Source organism: Bos indicus, chromosome 17 (assembly GCF_029378745.1).
Source record: "Bos indicus isolate NIAB-ARS_2022 breed Sahiwal x Tharparkar chromosome 17, NIAB-ARS_B.indTharparkar_mat_pri_1.0, whole genome shotgun sequence".
Taxonomy (NCBI): Eukaryota; Metazoa; Chordata; class Mammalia; order Artiodactyla; family Bovidae; genus Bos; species Bos indicus.
Window position 1 is genome coordinate 10,576,818 of NC_091776.1, and position 20,261 is coordinate 10,597,078.

General features: G+C 39.8%; 1 protein-coding gene across 2 annotated transcripts in view; it reads right to left on the reverse strand.

Moving 5' to 3' along the window:
• Positions 1–20,261, reverse strand: part of EDNRA (endothelin receptor type A) — a 74,280-nt gene that overhangs the window by 13,591 nt on the left and 40,428 nt on the right. For both annotated transcript variants that reach the window (XM_019977907.2, XM_070769023.1), the window contains exons 3-4: positions 18,659–18,786; positions 5,523–5,721 (exon numbers count right to left, since the gene is read on the reverse strand). In XM_019977907.2, the coding sequence (XP_019833466.1) occupies positions 5,523–5,721; positions 18,659–18,786 (327 nt within the window). The remainder of the gene's footprint in view (positions 1–5,522; positions 5,722–18,658; positions 18,787–20,261) is intronic.

Below are 20,261 nucleotides of genomic sequence, written 5' to 3' on the forward strand. Positions count from 1 at the left end.
GAACGCTTTTCCTTTCCTAATGCTGTTTCTCCAGATAGTTTATTTACTAAGGATAATGCAGCCTCCTGCAATATCTCAGTTCCCACAGTAAAAAATAATCACACTGCTCTGTGAAAAACTGGAGAGTTTCTGAATATAGAAAGAGGCCCAGTAGGCTGCATTTATAACATGTCTATTAAAATATGCTATAAATGGTTCCTGAGGAAAAAAAGTTCTGGGCAGGGGTTCATAACTATTTTTATGTCAGGGACCCCTTTGGATTTCTGGTGAAGACTATAATTCTTTCTGAGACTAATACTTAAAAAAAAAAACACATTTTATTTTATATTGGAGTATAGCTGATTAACAATTTTGTGATGGTTTCAGGTGAACAGTGAAGGGACTCAGCCTTGCATATACATGTATCCATTCTCCCCCAAACTCCCCTCCCATCCAGGCTGCCACATAACACTGAGCAGAGTTCTATGTGCTATACAGTAGGTCCTTGTTGGTTATCCATTTTAAATATAGCAGTGTGTACACGTTGATCCCAAATTCCCTAACTATCTCTTTGCCATATTCTTCCCCCTCTAGCAACCATAAGTTTGTTGAGAATAATGCTTTTAAATGCATGAAATAAAATACAATGGAAACAAATTACATCAAAACGTAGCTAACAAAAATATGAAAAAGAAAATTCTAGTATCACAATATGTGGGTTTATTAACAAATTAAATGACAGATCTAATGAGTTCTATCAGAATATGGAACCAATGATGAATGTAAATAACATTTCCAGATTATATGTTAGTGAAAAAAAACAACATCATGTTTCTGTTAAACACTACTGTGATTTGTTGCCTACATCCAAGTTAATTAGAAGGAAATGATAAATTTCAGTTAGAAGTTAGTGAAAATAAACATGTAATTTCCTTTTCCTTCAAGTTCACAGACCACTGAATTGTAGCCTCAGGTTAAGTGCAGAATCTCAAAGGAGTTGGCGTATTCAGATCTGTTTATACAAATATTTTCCTATTCACATCCCACTGTAGAAAGATCTTAGTACTGAACTTAAAACACAAACAAAAAAAATCAGAACTCTTCGTTTAAGCACAATGCACACACTCCTTGAAGAAGCCCCTTCCTCTGTACCCCCTCCTTCTGGGTGCGGGTGGGGGTGTGAAGCCCAGAAGCAGCTGTGGGGGTCCTGGGAGTTGGCCTTTGCTGGAGGAGACTGGATGGAGTCCCCTGCCCCTTCCTTGGCAGAGGCCAGTCCAGAATGGGATCACACATTTCTTTTGAACTGATGACATCAAGGGTACAGCGGGGCCTCCCCCCAGTCTGTTTGAGTCCTCAGCCACTTCAGTCGTGGACGACTCTTTGTGACCCCATATACTGTAGCCTGTCAGGCTCCTCTGTCCAAGGGGATTCTCCAGGCAAGAATCCTGGAGTGGTTGCCATGCCCACTCCAGGGCATCTTTCCCACTCAGGGATTGAACCGGTGTCTCTTGTGTCTCCTGCATTGGCAGATGGGTTCTTTACCACTAACACCACCTGGGAACCCCTCCCTCCAGTCTGCTGCTGCTGCTGCTAAGTCGCTTCAGTCATGTCCGACTCTGTGCGACCTCATAGACGGCAGCCCACCAGGCTCCCCCATCCCTGGGATTCTCTAGGCAAGAACACTGGAGTGGGTCCCTCCAGTCTAGGTTAGAGCAAAGCTGAGGAGCAAAGACTGGAAAAAGAAGGGGGATCAAATTAGAAAAAGAGACCAGGGGGAAAGAGAAGCCTAAAACCTTCGACTTGAAAAGAAATCTACAAAATCATCAGTTCATGGGACTTCCCTGGCAGTCCAGTGGTAAGACTTGGTGCTTCCAATGCAGGGGGTGCTGGTGGGATCTGTAATCAGGCAACTAAGATCCTGCAGGCTGAGCCATCAGGGAAGCCAGGTGGCACTGGGGGTAAAGAACCCACCTGCCAATGCAGTACCTGTAAGAGATGTGGGCTTGATCCCTTAGTCGGGTAGATCCCCTGGAGGAGGAAATGGCAACCCACTCCAGTATTCTTGCCTGGAGAATCCCAAGGACAAAGGAACCTGGCAGCTTCAAGTCCATGGGCTCACAAAGAGTTGGAAATGACTGAAGCAACTTAGTATGCATGCATGTAAGATCCTGCATGCTGAGGGGTGTGACCAAAAAATTATCAGTTCAAACTCAGTACTGTTTATGCAACCCTCCAGGCATCCCCGCCCCTGCCTGAAGGGCAGCCACTTTTAGCTTCACTGCTAAGAAGGACATGCTTTCTTGTGAAGAAACCTATTTCCTTTTACCCAGCAAGATCCATCAGTAAGTTCTTTATTACATGGAGCCTCTTTTCTAACGTTTTTGTCAGAGGTATCCAGATCTCTCATTCACACTGCCCAAATTCTGAGAATACACAGAACTACACAAAAAAGACCTTCATGACCCAGATAACCACGATGGTGTGATCACTGGACTAGAGCCAGACATCCTGGAATGCAAAGTCAAGTGGGCCTTAGGAAGCATCACAACACACAAAGCTAGTGGAGATGATAGAATTCCAGTTGAGCTATTTCAAATCCTAAAAGATGGTGCTGTTAAAGTGCTGCACTCTATATACCAGCAAATTTGGAAAACTCAGCAGTGGCCATGAAACTGGAAAAGGTCAGTTTTCATTCCAATCCAAAGAAAGGCAATGCCAAAGAATGTTCAAACTACTGCACAATTGCACTCGTCCCACACTTTAGCAAAGTAATGCTCAAAATTGTAAAAGCCAGGCTTCAACAGTATGTGAACTGTGAACTTCCAGATGTTCAAGCTGGATTTAGAAAAGGCAGCAGAACCAGAGATCAAATTGCCAACATCTGTCAGATCATAGAGAAAGCAAGAGAGTTCCAGAGAAACATCTATTTCTGCTTTATTGACTATGCCAAAGCCTTTGACTGTGTGGATCACAACAAACTGTGGAAAATTCTGAAAGAGATGGGAATACCAGACCAGCTGACCTGCCTCCTGAGAAATCTATATGCAGGTCAGGAAGCAACAGTTAGAACTGGACATGGAACAATAGACTGGTTCCAAATTGGGAAAGGAGTACATCAAGGCTGTATATGTGGCTCTGCTTATTTGACTTATATGTAGAGTACATCATGTGAAATGCTGGGCTGGATGAAGCACAAGCTGGAATCAAGATTAACAGGAGAAATATCAATAACCTCAGATAGCAGATGATACCACCCTTATGGCAGAAAGCGAAGAACTAAAGAGCCTTTGTTGAAAGTGAAAGAGAAAAGTGAAAAAGTTGGCTTAAAACTCAACATTCAGAAAACTAAGATCATGGCATCTGATCCCATCCCTTCATGGCAAATAGATGGGGAAACACTGGAAACAGTGAGAGGCTTTATTTTGGGGGGCTCCAAAATCACTACAGATGGTGACTGCAGCCATGAAATTAAAAGATGTTTGCTCCTTGGAAGAAAAGCTATGACCAACCTAGACAGCATATTAAAAAGCAAAGACATTAATTTGCCAACAAAGGTCTATCTAGTCAAAGCTATGGTTTTTCCAGTGGTCATGTATGGATGTGAGAGTTGGAGTATAAAGAAAGCTGAGCAGAAAAGAATTGATGCTATTGAACTGTGGTGTTGGAGAAGACTCTTGAGAGTCCCTTGGAGTATAAGGAGATCCAACCAGTCCATCCTAAAGGAAATCAGTCCTGAATATTCATTGGAAGGATTGATGCTGAAGCTGAAACTCCAATACTTTGGCCACCTGATGCGAAGAGTTGACTCATTGGAAAAGACCCAGATGCTGGAAGGCATCAGGAGGAGGAGAAGGCAGGAGAAGGGGACAATAGAGGATGAGATGGTTGGATGGCATCACCGACTCAATGGACATGAGTTTGAGCAAGGTCTGGGAGTTGGTGATGGACAGGGAAGCCTTGTGTGCTGCAGTCCATGGGGTTGCAAAAAGTAGGACATGACTGAGTGACTGAACTGAACTGAATTGAAATTCTGAGCACTTCTCCTAGTTCGTTTTTCACTGTGGATGTTGACTTAGTGAAAAAAGTCAGTAGATCAGTAGAAAACTTTAATTTTAAGGTCGCCAACTTGGCTCTGTTCATGAATACTTTTAATTTGAAAACAAGAATTTCCAAGCAGGGTAACTGATCAACCATAAGACCACTAATTTTTGTGAATTTTCCAAGGTAGAAATACTGTAAGTTGTCTGTAAATGATTAAAGGTGGAACCAGACTTTGTGAAACTTACATCAAAGCACTGAATTATGCTGATTTAAGAGAAATAGAAATAGTTACTCTTAGTTTTTCTCCTTGGTCTTCATGGGACTAGTTTTGCAGAGGAAATATGCATTTGAAACGCTTCCTTACACGGTAGGCTATGTAATTAAGCTGGTCATAAAAATTAATGTGGTCAGGTATAATAAACAGCAACTGAATTTGTTACACTAAAACGCTTTTTTAAAAAGTTCTGAAAATTTATATTATATCATATTAGAATCTGAACTAAGCACACATGAGAATGACTTCTACTTTTAATTAGTATATCTACCTTTAAAAAACTTGTGAGAAACATGCATTTCGCAAAGGAGCATCAAATAAGTGTCAGCGTGTCTGTCAGAGGGAAATTGTTGTGCTGTGTTCCTTATTCTCAAAACAAATAGCACTCCATGTATACACATCAATCTCTCTCAGCTTCAGAATTCTGAGTTGTTTGGCACAGAGCAGCAGTGGTGTCTACAGTTACAAAAGAGAAAACAGAGTAGTTGTTCTAGTCCAGAAGCTAAACCCTGGCTTAACATCTACTTTTCATGCAATTGAATAATACAGTAAGTCTCCTACAGATGAGCGAATTACGTTCTGCAAGAGCGTTCATAAATCCAATTTGTTCATAAGCCCGACAAAGTCAGCCTGGGTACCGAACTAACATGCTAAGTTATATAGTACTGGACTGTAACAGGTTTATTGTACTTTGCACACAAATAAGATATAAAAACAACAAATGATATATAAAAAACAAAATATAAAGAAAATATTTTTAATCCTACAGTGTAGTATCTTGAAAAAGCACCGTAGAACAGTAGGACAGCTGGCTACAGGCACATGTGCACATCTCTGAAAGTTCACAACTTGAGGGCTCATTTGTAGGGGACTTAACGGTATTTCACTCAACTAACAGAGTAAACCAGGCTTCCCTGGTGGCTCAGACAGTAAAGATTCCACCTGCAATGCATGAGACCTGGGTTCGATCCCTGGGTTGGGAAGATTCCATGGAGAAGGGAACGGCTACCCACTCCAGTATTCTTGCTTGGAAAATCCCACAGACAGAGGAGCCTGGCAGGCTACAGTCCACGGGGTTGCAAAGAGTTGGCTCTGACTGAACGACTGAGCGCACACGCAGCACACAGCATCGTAAATCACACTGGGCAGTGTAGTGATATCAAGTCTCGCTGATGGTAAATGAAGACCTCTCCCACTCCCTAATTAATTTCCTTTAGACTATTCATACCTCCATGAATTTCGACGTGGCATTGAGCATACAGGTTCTGTGCTGTGCACCCTTGTATTCAAAAGGTACCATGACAAAGCCGATGGCTTCAGGGATGGCCAGGATAAAAGAAAGGATCCAGATGGAGACAATCTCAATGGCTGTGACCAAGGGAATCCCAATTCCCTGAACACGACTCCAGGAGGCAACTGCTCTGTACCTGGGGGGAAAAAAAAAAAAGAGGAGAGTGATAGAACCAACTTGTTAGGAAATTTTGTTATTTCAACTCAATAAAATTTCTATTAATAAATGCTGGAAAATCCTTCCATTGGCCACTGACCAACCATGGCTTTTTAGGAATTTTATGTGTGTGAAAACAGTTGGGGCCATTAAAAGTTCCACCTGCTTGGGATTCAACTGGCTGGCAGGCCTGAGTCTGAGATCTTCACTTGGGGTTTAGTAAAATTTCGTGAGAGTTTAGGATGTGGCCACTAAGACAGATGTGCTATGTTTTTTAAGCTGTGGGAAAAATTGGGTAGTGAAAACTGCGGTATTTATTATGGTAATATCTTATTTCTGTTTCTATATTAAAAAAAAACTTGGAATATTATATATGAAGTGGATCTAGATATCTTTAAGTGAATCATGACCATAGATATTCTATTGTTTTCTCCCTTCTTCGATCCTCAAATTATGGTTACAGTGGGTGGCCATTTTAGTAAATAAATATTTTTAATCATTACAATTTAGTGTAGTCAATGAAACAGAAGTAGATGTTTTTCTGGAATTCTCTTGCTTTTTCGATGAGACAACAGATGTTGGCAATTTGATCTCTGGTTCCTCTGCCTTTTCTAAATCCAGTTTGAACACCTGGAAGTTCTTAGTTCAGGTACTGTTGAAGCCTAGCTTGGAGAATTTTGAGCATTACTTTGCTAGCATGTGAAATGAGTGCAATTGTGTGGTAGTTTGAACATTCTTTGCCTTTCTTTGGGATTGGAATGAAAACTGACCTTTTCCAGTCCTGTGGCCACTGCTGAGTTTTCCAAATTTGCTGGCATATTGAGTGCAGCACTTTAACAGCATCATCTTTTAGGATTTGAAATATCTCAGCTGGAATTCCATCACCTCCACTAGCTTTGTTCGTAGTGATGCTTCCTAAGGCCTATACTTGACTTTGCACTCCAAGATGTCTGGCTCCAGGTGGGTGATCACACTGTCGTGGCTATCTAGGTTATTAAGATCTTTTTTGTACAGCTCTTCTGTGTATTCTTGTTAATTCTTCTTAACATTTTCTGCTTCTGTTAGGTCCATACCATTTCTTTTATTGTGCCCATCTTTGCATGAAATATTCCCTTGATATCTCTAATTTTCTTGAAGAGCTCTCTAGTCTTCCCCATTCTATTGTTTTCCTCTATTTCTTGCATTGCCCACTTAGGAAGATTTTCTTATCTCTCCTTGCTATTTTTGGAACTTTTGGAACTGGCTCAAAATTGGGAAAGGAGTACATCAAGGCTCCATATTGTCACCCTGCTTATTTAACTTCTGTGCAGAGTACATCATGCGACATACTGGGCTGAATGAAACACAAGCTGGAATCAAGATTCCCGGAAGAAATATCAATAACCTCAGCTATGCAGATGACACCTCCATTATGGCAGAAAGCAAAGAGAACTAAGGAGCCTCTTCATGAAGGTTTAAGCAGAGCGTGAAAAAGCTGGCTTAAAACTCAACATTCAAAAAACTAAGATCATAGCATCTGATCCCATCACTTCATGGCAAATAGATGGGAAAACAATGGAAACAGTGACAGACTTTATTTTCTTGGGCTCCAAAATCACTGCAGATGGTGACTGCAGCCACAAAATTAAAAGATGCTTGCTCCTAGGAAGAAAAGCTATGACAAACCCAGACAGCGTATTAAAAATCAGAGACATTATTTTGCTGACAAAGGTCCATATAGTGAAAGCTATGTTTTTCCAGTAGTCATGTATGGATGTGAGCGTTGAACCATAAAGTGGACTGAGCACCGAAGAATTGATGTTTTTGAACGGTGGTGCTGGAGAAGACTCTTGAGAGTCCCTTGGACTGCAGGGAGATCCAAGCAGTCAATCCTAAAGGAAATCAATCCTGATTTTCATTAGAAGGACTGATGCTGAAACTGAAGCTCAATACTTTGGCCACCTGATGCGAAGAACTGACTCATTAGAAAAGACCTTGATGCTGGGAAAGATTGAAGGCAGGAGGAGAAGGGGACGACAGAGGACAAGATGGTTGGATGGCTGACTCAATGGACATGAGTTTGAGCAAACTCTGGGAGATGGTGAAGGACAGGTAAGCCTGGCGTCCATGGAGTTGCAAAGAGTTGGACATGGTTGAGCAACTGAACAATAACAAAATCATAATACTTAAAAATGTAAAAGAAGAACTCTAGCTCTCCCATGTGGCCTGGTGCCAGACTATGTAAAACTGAACTAAATATACCTTGGTTCCCAATCTTTAGGGTTTATAGTTTAATATAAAAAAGATGGTTCCTCCAGAAGCGCAGGATATAAATGTAACTGAACAATTTTGCCAATCAAAACACCAACTGGCATTAAGAAATTGTGTTCACCTTACTTCTTACCTTAATATTTTATCATAATAATCACATTTAAATGTTAAGTCTAAAGAACGTTTGGTTTCAGAAACTGTGCTCTTTGACCTGATGTGATGGTCTGGTGCTAACTGCTCTCAGATTTACAGTTAAGGAAGGACCTGGGATGTGGTGCAGTACTTTTGTGGCTTCATTCTTGAAATTTTTGCTGCTGTTGTAATGGAAACGAAACATTTTCTTTTTATAGCTTTCATTAGAGAGTGCCAGAAGAAGGCCGTAAAACAGACCAAGGCTTTGGAGACAGGTGCACGTGGGTTTGCAGGCCAGGCAACTGGACGGGAACGAGAGTCAGCAATACCAAGGCAAGATACAAGATACCCATCGCCACTGAAATGAGCCCTTGATCACTTACAGTTAGTGTTCTGTCCCACTGCATCTAAAAAGTACATGTGTGAAAACACAACTCCTAGGAATTACACTACCTCGTTCTTCACTGTAGGTTAGAACCTATAGTTTGGTACACACAATGATGCCACTTGGCATATATACAGCTCAATTTGATGGAGAAATGTTTTGCAAAAGATTTTTAGGGTAAATAAGATTGGTGTACAATGAGAATCTCTGGAAAAGTCTAGACTAGTCCAGAATGGGATAAAATACAGCTATGCAAACAGACCAAGAAAATCCTTTTACGATATAGCCAACATTGCATTTTAAAATTTATGGTTATTACCAGTGGAATAAAGACTGCAATATATTTTGCTTTCTACTTCTGTTGACTTTGCTGCCTTATTAGACTGGCAGGCTGATGTCCAGTAAAAGCTCAAAGGAATGGAGACGGGATGTCTATATCTTGAGGCTGCTGATAAATTTTATCTATTTCTTCTCCCTTTTTCTTATCAGGAAAGGTGATGTAAATAAAACACTTTATCTTTTAAGAGAGCCAGAAAGCCAGATTTCTTAGGCAGGATTGGAGACAGAAGGTGGTTTAGTAAGAAAATGTGGTCTATATGTTCTAATGATGAATATATTCACAGAGCAGCTTCATTCTGTAACGTGCCAATGAGTTGCCAGAATATTACATATCTATAATCCAATGTAAATTCAACATTTAAAAATAAGTAGAAGTAATTTTTCATATCTAGTTGAGCAAATGGTTCATAATCAGTCTGCTCCTTCCTTAACCCTCAGGACAAAGAATTAGAATGTTTTCCATTTTTAATCACACTGATCTTGTTTCTTGAGAAAACAAAAGCAATTACAAATAATCATTTGTGATGACAGAGGCGGAGAAAGATGTGGAGAATAAGAAATACTGAATGTTCCAAAAATGATTTCTCTCTGGAGAGAAAAACATAACACATAACACATAATATGTTCTTATTAGGTGTGACTATAAATGGCCTTCAATCTAGTTGGTGTGTATATATATGATATATGACACTGTCATTGAAAATCTGCAAGTGTGGAGCCAACTGCAAACAAATGATATTCTGGAAATAATTCCTCCTCTTTGAAATGCTTTCTTCACTTGGTTTAGACCATCTTCTGCTGGTTTTCCTCTTGCTGATGGGATTGGTCACTTCATCTCATCTCCTTGGCTGGACCATGCCCATGCCTCAAATTCTTAGTACTGGATTTCTCTGTAGCCCTTGGACCCCCTTTCTATCTAACTTCTCTCTCCTAGTAATCTCATCTATTCTTATGGCTTTAGTATCATTTAAACTACTTAGATAACATATTAAAAAGCAGAGACATTACTTTGCCAACAAAGGTCTGTCTAGTCAAGGCTATGGTTTTTCCTGTGCTCATGTATGGATGTGAGAGTTGGACTGTGAAGAAAGCTGAGCGCCGAAGAATTGATGCTTTTAAACTGTGGTGTTGGAGAAGACTCTTGAGAGTCCCTTGGACTGCAAGGAGATCCAACCAGTCCATTCCTTTAGGAGATCAGTCCTGGGTGTTCTTTGGAAGGAATGATGCTAAAGCTGAAACTCCAGTACTTTGGCCACCTCATGCAAAGAGTTGACTCATTGGAAAAGACTCTGATGCTGGGAGGGATTGGGGGCAGGAGGAGAAGGGGACGACAGAGGATGAGATGGCTGGATGGCATCACCGACTCGGTGGAGGTGAGTCTGAGTGAACTCTGGGAGTTGGTGATGGACAGGGAGGCCTGGCGTGCTGTGGTTCATGGGGTTGCAAAGAGTCGGACATGACTGAATGACTGAACTGAACTGAACTGAACTGAATGAATACATGTGGAATCTAGCTGCAGATATTTGGACACTTCTTTGGTTGGGTGTGTCATCTGGGCTGGCCTGTGGCTGCTTTGCTGGAATCATGCTTTTTCAGTTTCACACCTGTCCTCTCCTCTGAGCAGCAGGTTCTACCCTGGAGCTCCGAGCTGGCTGGAGCAGTGTTGAGCAGCCCTGGGCTCGTGGAGAGGGAGACGTGCTCCACTAATCTCACGTGTCTAGTTGTTCCTATCAAAGGGCCAGTCATGTGAGTCTTGGAACCATGAAACAAGCTCAGGAGCCACCTGAAAGCCACCAGGAGACCCCAGTCAGAGTAACAAGGAGTGGAAGAACCGCCCCAAGTTCTGCCCCACAACATGGTCAGACTGTAAGAAAATAATGATTGTTCTAAACTACTCAATTTGGGGGTAGTTTCTTACTAAAGAAAAATGAGGCAGCAAGATTAACCAGTCACCTGATCTTGACAAGAGAATTAAAAGAGTGAAAAACTTTGCAGTGGGGAACAGACTCCAAAATGAGATCCTGAGTTGCACGACACACACTTTTTACGCTTTAGTCATTTAGTCCCTAAGTTGCGTTCAACTCTTTGCAACCCTATGAACTGTAGCCGGCCAGGCTCCTCTGTCCATGGGATTTCCCAGGCGAGAATACTAGAGCGGGTTGCCATTTCCTTCTCCAGGAGACATTCTTGACCCAAGAATCAAACCTACATCTCCTGCATTGGTAGGTGGATTCTTTACCACTTCCTAGGAGCCACAAGGAAAACCCATTACATGCAGGGTGAAAGAAAAATCAAAACACAGGAGAAAAAAAGAGAAACCAAGACCAAGCCTAAGTAAAAATGAAGTGTTTTAGAAAATCACTTCCATGCTTCTTGAGTTATGGTCAATCTTTGAGACTATCACAGAAACCACCGAGTAACTACTTGAAATGAGGGATGAGGAACTGACGCAAATCAAAGTTTCCTTATTAATGGATCCTTGCAACTTTCCCAGGTATCTAATTACACATCATCTGGAGTAGCTGTTAAAGGAGTTTTATCTTTTTATAGCTTCCTTTCCCAGGCAGCTTTTAACTACAGTTTGGAGCTGTAACCAGACCTCTTTACTGGTCTGACCCCCATCATTTCCCACTTTAAACATGACGGTTAACCTTACAAAGAATAGCATTTAATTCCTCTTTCCAATCCCAGCCCCTCCTTTTTTTCCTAAAACAAAGAGTTTTTTTCCCTAAAACATAGAGTGCTTGCCACTTAAAGCATGTGAGAATACTTATTCAAATTATTCGTGATAAAATTTTTCTGTTTTGTTTACCTTATTTAGATTAAAAAAACCTCTAGGGAGGGGGCTTCCCTGGTGGTCCAGTAGCTGAGGCTCTGCGCTCCAAATGCAAGGGGCCCGGTTTTGATCCCCCATCCACCCCACATGCAGCAACCAAGACCTGGGCAGCCAAATAAGTAAATAAATATTAAAAAAAAAAAACCAAAACCAAACACCTAGACTGAGAAAGGTAACCAAACACCTAGACTGAGAAAAGTAGGCCTTTTTTTTTTTTGACCCTACGGTATTAGTATTCACTAAGTAATCAATGAAGTAATAAATCGTATAGAGCTTGGATGAATTGTTGTTTAGTTGATAAATTGTGTCCAACTCCTTGCAACTCTGTGGACTGTAGCTCTCCAGGCTCCTCTGTTCGTGGGATTATCCCGGCAAGTACCTTGGAGTGGATTGCTGTTTCCTTCTCCAGGGGATCTTCCTGACTCAGGGATCAAACCCACATCTGCTTTGTTAGGTGGATTCTTTACTACTGAGCCCAGTTACTCCCGTTATTTTCCCTCAAAAGCAACATATTAAAAAAAAAAAAAAAATCACAGACTCTTCCTGGGCCATAATTTGATTCAGCTCATAAAAGGAAAGCAGAGATTCCTAAATTGCAAATTGTTTCATAACAGAATCCAATTTCCCTCTTTTTACTCCTTGCTTTTTTTTTTTTTTTTTAAAGGAAGAAGTTTTCTTATTTTTAGTAGAATATAATGCAACCAAATCAAGATGCAAAGCAAATGGTATCTAATTTTCAGGAATGAACTGTGAATGATTCATTTTACAGTGTGAAAGCTTTTGACATAGAAATGTCAAAAAAGATTCCTTCCATACAGATCTCAAAGATGAGTCAGTACCAAGGGAAATGCAACAATTTATAAAGAAAGGACTGAAGGAACACAGGATGGTGAATTGATTACCAGGGAAAAACCTGGATTAAGGCAGATTTTTGAGAAAGTGGAATTTTAAAATGGTTCATCTCTTTGATCTAAAACTGAGACTAGGGACTTCCCTGGTGATCCGGTGGCTAAGACACCATGCCTCCAGTGCAGGGGGTCCCGGTTGGACCCTGGTCGGGGAGTTGAATCCCACATGCCACAGTCAAGTGTTCCCATGCTGAAACTAAAGATCCCCCATGTTGCAAATAAGATCTGATGAAGCCAAACAAATAAAAAACAAACAACTGAGAGCAAGTCTTAATGAAAGAGATGCTTGGTATTCTTTTTTCCTTCTTTTTTTTCAAACCAAGGATATTTTATTTGATACATAACTGATAACTTGTGATTGAACCATTGAGTTAATTTTTCTCCCTGCATGAGATAGGAGAGGAAAGGGTGTGGCTGAGGTGAACCTCCACCAGAACTAGGAGTCTATGACCCAGTCCTTCCATTTCCTCCCCCCATCATCTCTTCCCAGCTCCCTTCTTCCCCCTATCTACAGGTAGGGTATTTTTCTTTTTTACAGGTAGGGTTTATACTGGGGATGCTGAAGCAATATTGTCCCCTGAGAGAGGGCAGAACAAGATGAAATAAGGAAGGAACTGGAAGTTTTTGATGACTTGGGACTTTTGGGGATCCCATTGCACGAATATCTCCCTTGTGCATTTCATTCTTCCTGGTTCCCTTGTCCACATGTTCACACCCATTGATACTCTAAAGAACAGCAGCCAGGCCTGATTCTTCACGTCTGTACCTCATACTCTTCTCTCCAGTTGTTCTGTTGAACTAAGTGATGACTTACGCTTCTCAATGTAGGGATAATTCATGATATAGTATATCACTGAGGAATAAGTGCCCTAAAATATTTTTCAATCAAGAAAAAAATTAATTTTTTATACTTTTCTTTTTTTTTGGCTGTGACTCATGGCATGTGGGATCTTAGTTCCCTGAGAAGGAATTGAACCCAACTTCCAAGGAAGTCCCAAGAAAAAAAATGTATATTTTCTATATTAAGATTCATATGAACCATAAAAGGGACCACTAAACTATAGCACATAACACTATTTAGAGCACATATTGTAAATTTTGTAACACGAAAATATACTGTAGAGATGAAAAGTTGCCTCTATTTCTTATCAAACCAAGCAAATTATTTTCCTTTCCTTGGTCTCTCTTTTCATCAATGCCTCTCTTCTCAGAGGACTATGCCCAGCTGCCTTAAAAAGGTTTTACTATTTATAGAAGCCAAGCATCTTCCTTCCCTTCTTTCTCCTGTTTCTCATTCTTGGGTCATAGGCTGCTCTTTTCTGGATTTGGTTAGATGTTTCCTCAGAGGTGCAGTTTTCTTAGAACACTGAGTGGCTCTTTCCCAGAACTTGTTATCATGCTAGTTTTTAACATAAAGTTTGGGAAATTTTCTAAATAAAGAGTAAGTTTTAAAATAAAATGCTATTTTCCCAAATTTGATGGTGCTTTTGTAAAGGCAAGTGTAGGTGTGGAAATACCTCTGAGCTGAGTATGTACATGTATTTCTCCACACAAGGCCTATATACATTTGTGTTTTAGAGCTAGAGTCATAGGAAATTAGTGTTAATATAAAATAAAAGTCATAGGAATGAACTGGGCAAATGAGAAAAACTAAATGTAAAGAATAGCATGAAATAAATAAGGAAAACTGGTCACAGACAATAAAACTCAATAAACTTTCAGAACTTTTTTCTGCTTGTATTAATAGAACAACTACTAATAATATGATGAAAACCCACTATTCTATCCCCTGACATAACTACTAATAATACTGATCATATTACTTTCAAGGAATTTTATATTCATAAACCTACACATTTAAATTGCATTTAACATCCCTATCCTTTTCCCTAAAATGTTGCTTTCAACATTTTCTGTAAATTGGCTCATTTATGTACCTAATTTCTTTGTTCAAATTTTGGATCATTTCCATAGGGTTTATTCTAAAAATTGTAATTATTGGGTCAGAAGGCAAAAGCAGGATTTCCCTAATGGCTCAGTGGATGAGAATCCATTAGCAGCAACTAAGCCTGTGAGCCACAACTATTGAGCCTGTGCTCTAGAGCCTGGGAATTGCAACTACGGAAGTCGGAGTGCCCTAGGGCCTGTCCTCAGCAGTAAGAGAAGCCTGCACACAGCAACAAAGACCTAGCAGAGTCAATAAATAAATAAATTAAAAAAAAGAACACCAAAGCACTTGTAGGACTTTACTTTCTGGAGGGGCTGTTCAAGTTTCCATCATTACCAGAGAAGTATGCTTTTTAACGAGAATTTCTCTTAAATTTGATTTTTTCTTTGGTGATTTTTATACTCATACCTTTTAATATGAAAGTATTACGATTTTAACTACCAATTGTATGGATTCTTTAAATACCAAGAATATTAACATGCAGTTTTGCTGCAAGTATATTCCCCAGATTATTGCTTTATTTGGTTTTTAATTTTATGAATGTGTGATCTTCTTTTAAAATTTTATGTCCTAAAATGCATTTATAGTTTTACTCAGATTTTCTACCATCCTTTTTAGGTTTAAAAAGTCTTCCTTTTCTAGAGACCAAAAAGATGCTGGTTTATTTTCTTCTACTGCCTGATGGTTTGAGTTTCTGCATGCTTAAACATAGTGTTTAAGAACACACACTACTTTTATTTGATGACTGGCTCCAAAACTTAGTAGATGAGTGACCTTGATTAAGCTCTTGCAACTTCAGCTTCCTCACCTGTAAAGTGGGGATAACTATAGCACCATCACAGGTGTTCAGTTCAGTTCAGTCGCTCAGTCGTGTCTCTTTGTGACCCCACGAACCCCAGCACGCCAGGCCTCTCTGTCCATCATCAACTCCCGGAGTTCACTCAGACTCACGTCCATCAAGTCAGTGATGCCATCCAGCCATCTCATCCTCTGTCGTCCCCTTCTCCTCCTGCCCCCAATCCCTCCCAGCATCAGAGTCTTTTTCCAATGAGTCAACTCTTCGCATGAGGTGGCCAAAGTACTGGAGTTTCAGCTTTAGCATCATTCCTTCCAAAGAAATCCGTGATAAGCATTAAATAAAATAATTTCTGGGAAGTATTTTTAACAGGGCCTGGTACACACTAATACTTAACAAATGGTAATAATTGTAACAACAGACTGGTTCCAAATAGGAAAAGGAGTACGTCAAGGCTGTATATTGTCACCCTGCTTATTTAACTTATATGCAGAATACATCACGAGAAATGCTGGGCTGGAAGAAGCACAAGCTGGAATCAAGATTGCTGGGAGAAATATCACTAACCTCAGATATGCAGATGACACTACTCTATGGCAGAAAGTGAAGAAGAACTAAAGAGCCTCTTGATGAAAGAGAAAGAGGAGAGTGAAAAAGCTGGCTTAAAGCTCAACATTCAGGAAACTAAGATCATGGCATCCAGTCTCATCACTTCATGGCAAATAGATGGAGAAACAGTGGAATTAGTGGCAGACTTTATTTTTTTGGGCTCCAAAATCACTGCAGATGGTGATTGCAGCCATGAAATAAAAAGACACTTACTCCTTAGAAGGAAAGTTATGACCAACCTAGACAGCCTATTAAAAAGCAGAGACATTACTTTGCCGACAAAGGTATGTCTAGTCAAGGCTATAGTTTTTCCAGTGGTCATGTATGGATGTGAGAGTTGGACTGTGAAGAAAGCTGAGCACCGAAGAATTGATGCTTTTGAACTGTGGTGTTGGAGAAGACTCTTGAGAGTCCCTTGGACTGCAAGGAGATTCAACCAGTCCATCCTAAAGGAGATCAGTCCTGAGTGTTCATTGAAAGGACTGATGTTGAAGCTGAAACTCCAATATTTTGGCCACCTGATGCAAACAGCTGACTCATTTGAAAAGACCATGATGCTGGGAAAGATTGAGGGCAGGAGGAGAAGTGGATGACAGATGATGAGATGGTTGGATGGCATCACCGACTCAATGAACATGAGTTTGAGTAAACTCCGGGAGCTGGTGATGGACAGGGAGGCCTTGTGCACTGCAGTCCATGGGGTTGCAAAGCGTTGGACACGACTGAGCGACTGAACTGAGCTGAGTCATTGCAACTAATATTATTGATATGTAGCACAAGATAAGCTTTTAACATGTTTTTCCCCCAGATGGTACATAGCACTATTTGTTGATGAATCTTCCCTTTTCTTGTTACAATCCAAGTGACTTCAGCCTATATTATATTCTTGTACACTTTGAAACCTGTTTCTGTTTCCCCCATTGATTTGTCAATGTATTTATGGGTGTATACCACATTGTTTCACAATTGTAGTTTTATAACACTTAAGAATATCATGTAGGAAGAATTTGCATATAGGAAACACAATTTTTTAAAAAATTGTCATGATTATTTTACATCTCATAAGTACTGTATTATCTAAAAATGATGTTATTGGGGTGCTAGGAGTGGGAACAGCAGAGTGAGAATTCACTAGTGAATAAAATCCAGATTATTTGCTCATATTTTGAGACATCGTCACAAGTAACAGTTATTCGTTAAGTTGAAGTGATACAGTGGCTACTTATGGTATGTAAATATTTGTATGCAACAGCCTTTAACATTTGATGTGATGCAGAAGAAACCTATGTAGACCTCAGGTTTTCCTGAGAATCACTGTGAATCCTAATTATTCATGATTTTATTTATGATCTTTGTTTTTACCATTGCTCTGTTTATCATTTTTGTCAATACCTTACTGCAACTTAAATGCTAATGAAATGTTCTTTGTTTTGATTTCAGCAATAAATTTATTTTTAATAATACCACTAAACATTTTGTTTAGTGTTTCACAATTACTATAACCATACATTTATAATAAGGATATCATTATAGTTTTCTACTACCAATGGAATGAATATCTTTATGGTTTAACAATAAAAGTTTTGGTCCTGAAAATTAATTGTAAATGATAAATAACAGAATATCCATAAACACTTACACTGTTCTTTAAGAAAGTGGGCCTTTTATTTCTATGTTGATGGGACTTGGGTGGTCTGATAAAGTGATTGTTAAAGTGTGAAAGGAAAAATGAAGACCTCTTCTAAATTGTAGGTAAACCACTTAAGTAGGCCATTAAACAGCGTTTGCTAAGGATTATGCGTGCATGCTAAGTTGCTTCAGTCATGTCCAACTCTTTGTGACTCTCTGGACCATAGCTCGCCAGGCGCCTCTGTCTGTGGGATTCTCCAGGGAAGAATATCGGAGTGGGTTGCCATGTCCTCCTCCAAGGGATCTTCCTGCTCCAGGGATTGAACCTATATTTCTTATGTCTCCTGCATTGGCAGGCAGGTTGCTACCTGGGAAGCCCTCAAAGGGCTGTATTCAATATAAAAGAGCACCAGAGTTCCTAATTTCATTTTTTTATAAAATTCCCACTATGAAAATTAGAAGATATATAAAATACCTTCTAGAAATTCATGGAATTTAGAAAGACCTCTTTAAAGAAGTCTTGACATCCATGTTTGAGAAGAATTCTGGAAAGACTTTGAGACACTTGATGGGTTTTTCAGAGCTGGATGAAAAGGCACTTCTATTGTTTTCTTTTTAGGAAGACTTTCAAGCATAGATTAGAATATAATTCTGAGTACTCATTATTCAGTTCAAGGAATCAAGCTTTAGAAATATAATTGAGCCATATCTTCTTTTTGTTTCCAATGAGAAATCTACCACTGAAAATATAGAGTTTGGATGTCCTAGAATTTCCTTTTCCAAAGTTCATTCCATCTAACATATTCCTTGGGCTTCCTTGATAGCTCATCGCCATAAGGATGTCAAATGGATATAGTTGGCAAAATGGTCTAGATGCAAGTTTGCCTAAACCAAAGATGGCTAGTAATCAGCAACTGTGGAAAATAATTCTGAACAGTACAGCAAGATTGATAATAGTTTAATTCCTGGGAACCAATGAACCACTGTCCTGGGCATCCGCTCTCAAAACTCCTTGAGTTCTCTTCTTTCTGAGAAAAATACTGTTCTAAACCCAACAAAAGACTGAGGAGAAAGAGCCACATTACCTGTCAACGCTTAGGGCGCAGAGATTAAGGACGGTGATCCCCACTGAGGACTTCTGCAAAAAGGGGAACAACTTGCAGAGGAAAACGCCAAAGTCATTCTGTTCAAAAGGCCAGCGCCCAGCCAGCAGCTGAAAAAGGGAAAAAGCGTGTAAGACAAATGGCAGAGCCAGCACGGAACACTTGGACACACATTTCTAATCACACTTCTGAACTTCTAAATTTTATCATTGGTGATGCTTTTCAGTTGGAGTGATAGCAGGAGATTATCATCGTCATTATCTTTTCATATTTTAATGCTGCAGCAAGTTTTTCTAACCCTGAAAGATGCGGAGAATGATAAATATAATAACAAGAGATAAATCTTTGATCTTATAGGAAGTGGTCACGTGGCCCACTTTTCAGAGGAGCAACAGGTGGGGGTTTGGATGACAGTTTAACCAAGAAGCAGGAAGTCATCTTTGATCAGTTCTTACAAAGTCATGAGTTAAATGAGTCATTTTCAACCAGTGGCATTGGGAGATTATATTCACTCCTGACAAGCAGCCAAATTTCTGAACAAGATGTTATGGAGAATACTGGGAAAATGAAGTGGTTTAGGATATACTGGCTTTGTCAACTGGCTAACACCTAAAATCACTTGGAACTCACGCTTTCCTCCATGCTTAACAGGCTGCCTTGCTTTAGCAGGGATGACACCAGTGATGTTTGTTTAGGCTCAGATTTCTCTTTATCACATGGGAAAATGTGGTTACTGTGACCTGTTTGTAGCGCTTGCAGGAATGTCTATTCTTCCATGTTGACAATTTGAAATCTTTGAAATTCTAAGGAGAAAGTGATGACACTCTAGTGGCTGTGATAAGTAGCAAGAACACAAGTCCTCTGTGAGCTGCTGGTATTCATCTACTTAGGTATTGTACTAGAAGCATGGACTTAAATAACAGCGTAGCTATGTAAATAGAGGGAGGAAGTCCCCACTGAATATATGATGTCTTTTCAAGAGTAAAAATGGCATTGATTTCCTTTCTAATGTTTGCTTAGTGACTCAGAACTTAAACTTACTCTACTCAATAGGAAATAATACCATGCTAATTTGACAAAATTTTCTTTTTTTTCAAAGCACCCATTGCCATACTAACTCTAAGTTGACCTTCCAATGTTGTTCTACCATGTCTAAAATATTGAGGATTAATTTCACGGCTGGTGTCATCATTGATATGAGTCCATGGAAAGAGGCTGGGAAACTGTCACTCCAGAAATACAAAATCAGAACGTATGCATTTTGAAAATTTAATAACATAGGGCTCTCTCTGTAATTATATTCTTTATGGCTAAGACCCTGTATGACTTTTAAACATATTTCCCCCCTTTTTCTGTATTGTTTTCTGAAAGCCCTTTTCCTTCAGTCCTGTCTCAGGGATTTTTTCCCTCTCATTCTTACTGGTTTTGCTTGGTGTCTTCTTAGAATTTCCATATAAACTCTTGTCCAAGGACAACCAGTGAACTCTTCACAGAAACACTTCCCTAAACACTTTCAGTTCTCATGAAGCTAAAAAATAATTATACCATTGCTGATTGCTAGTTATTAGGGCCTGATGCAAGTAAA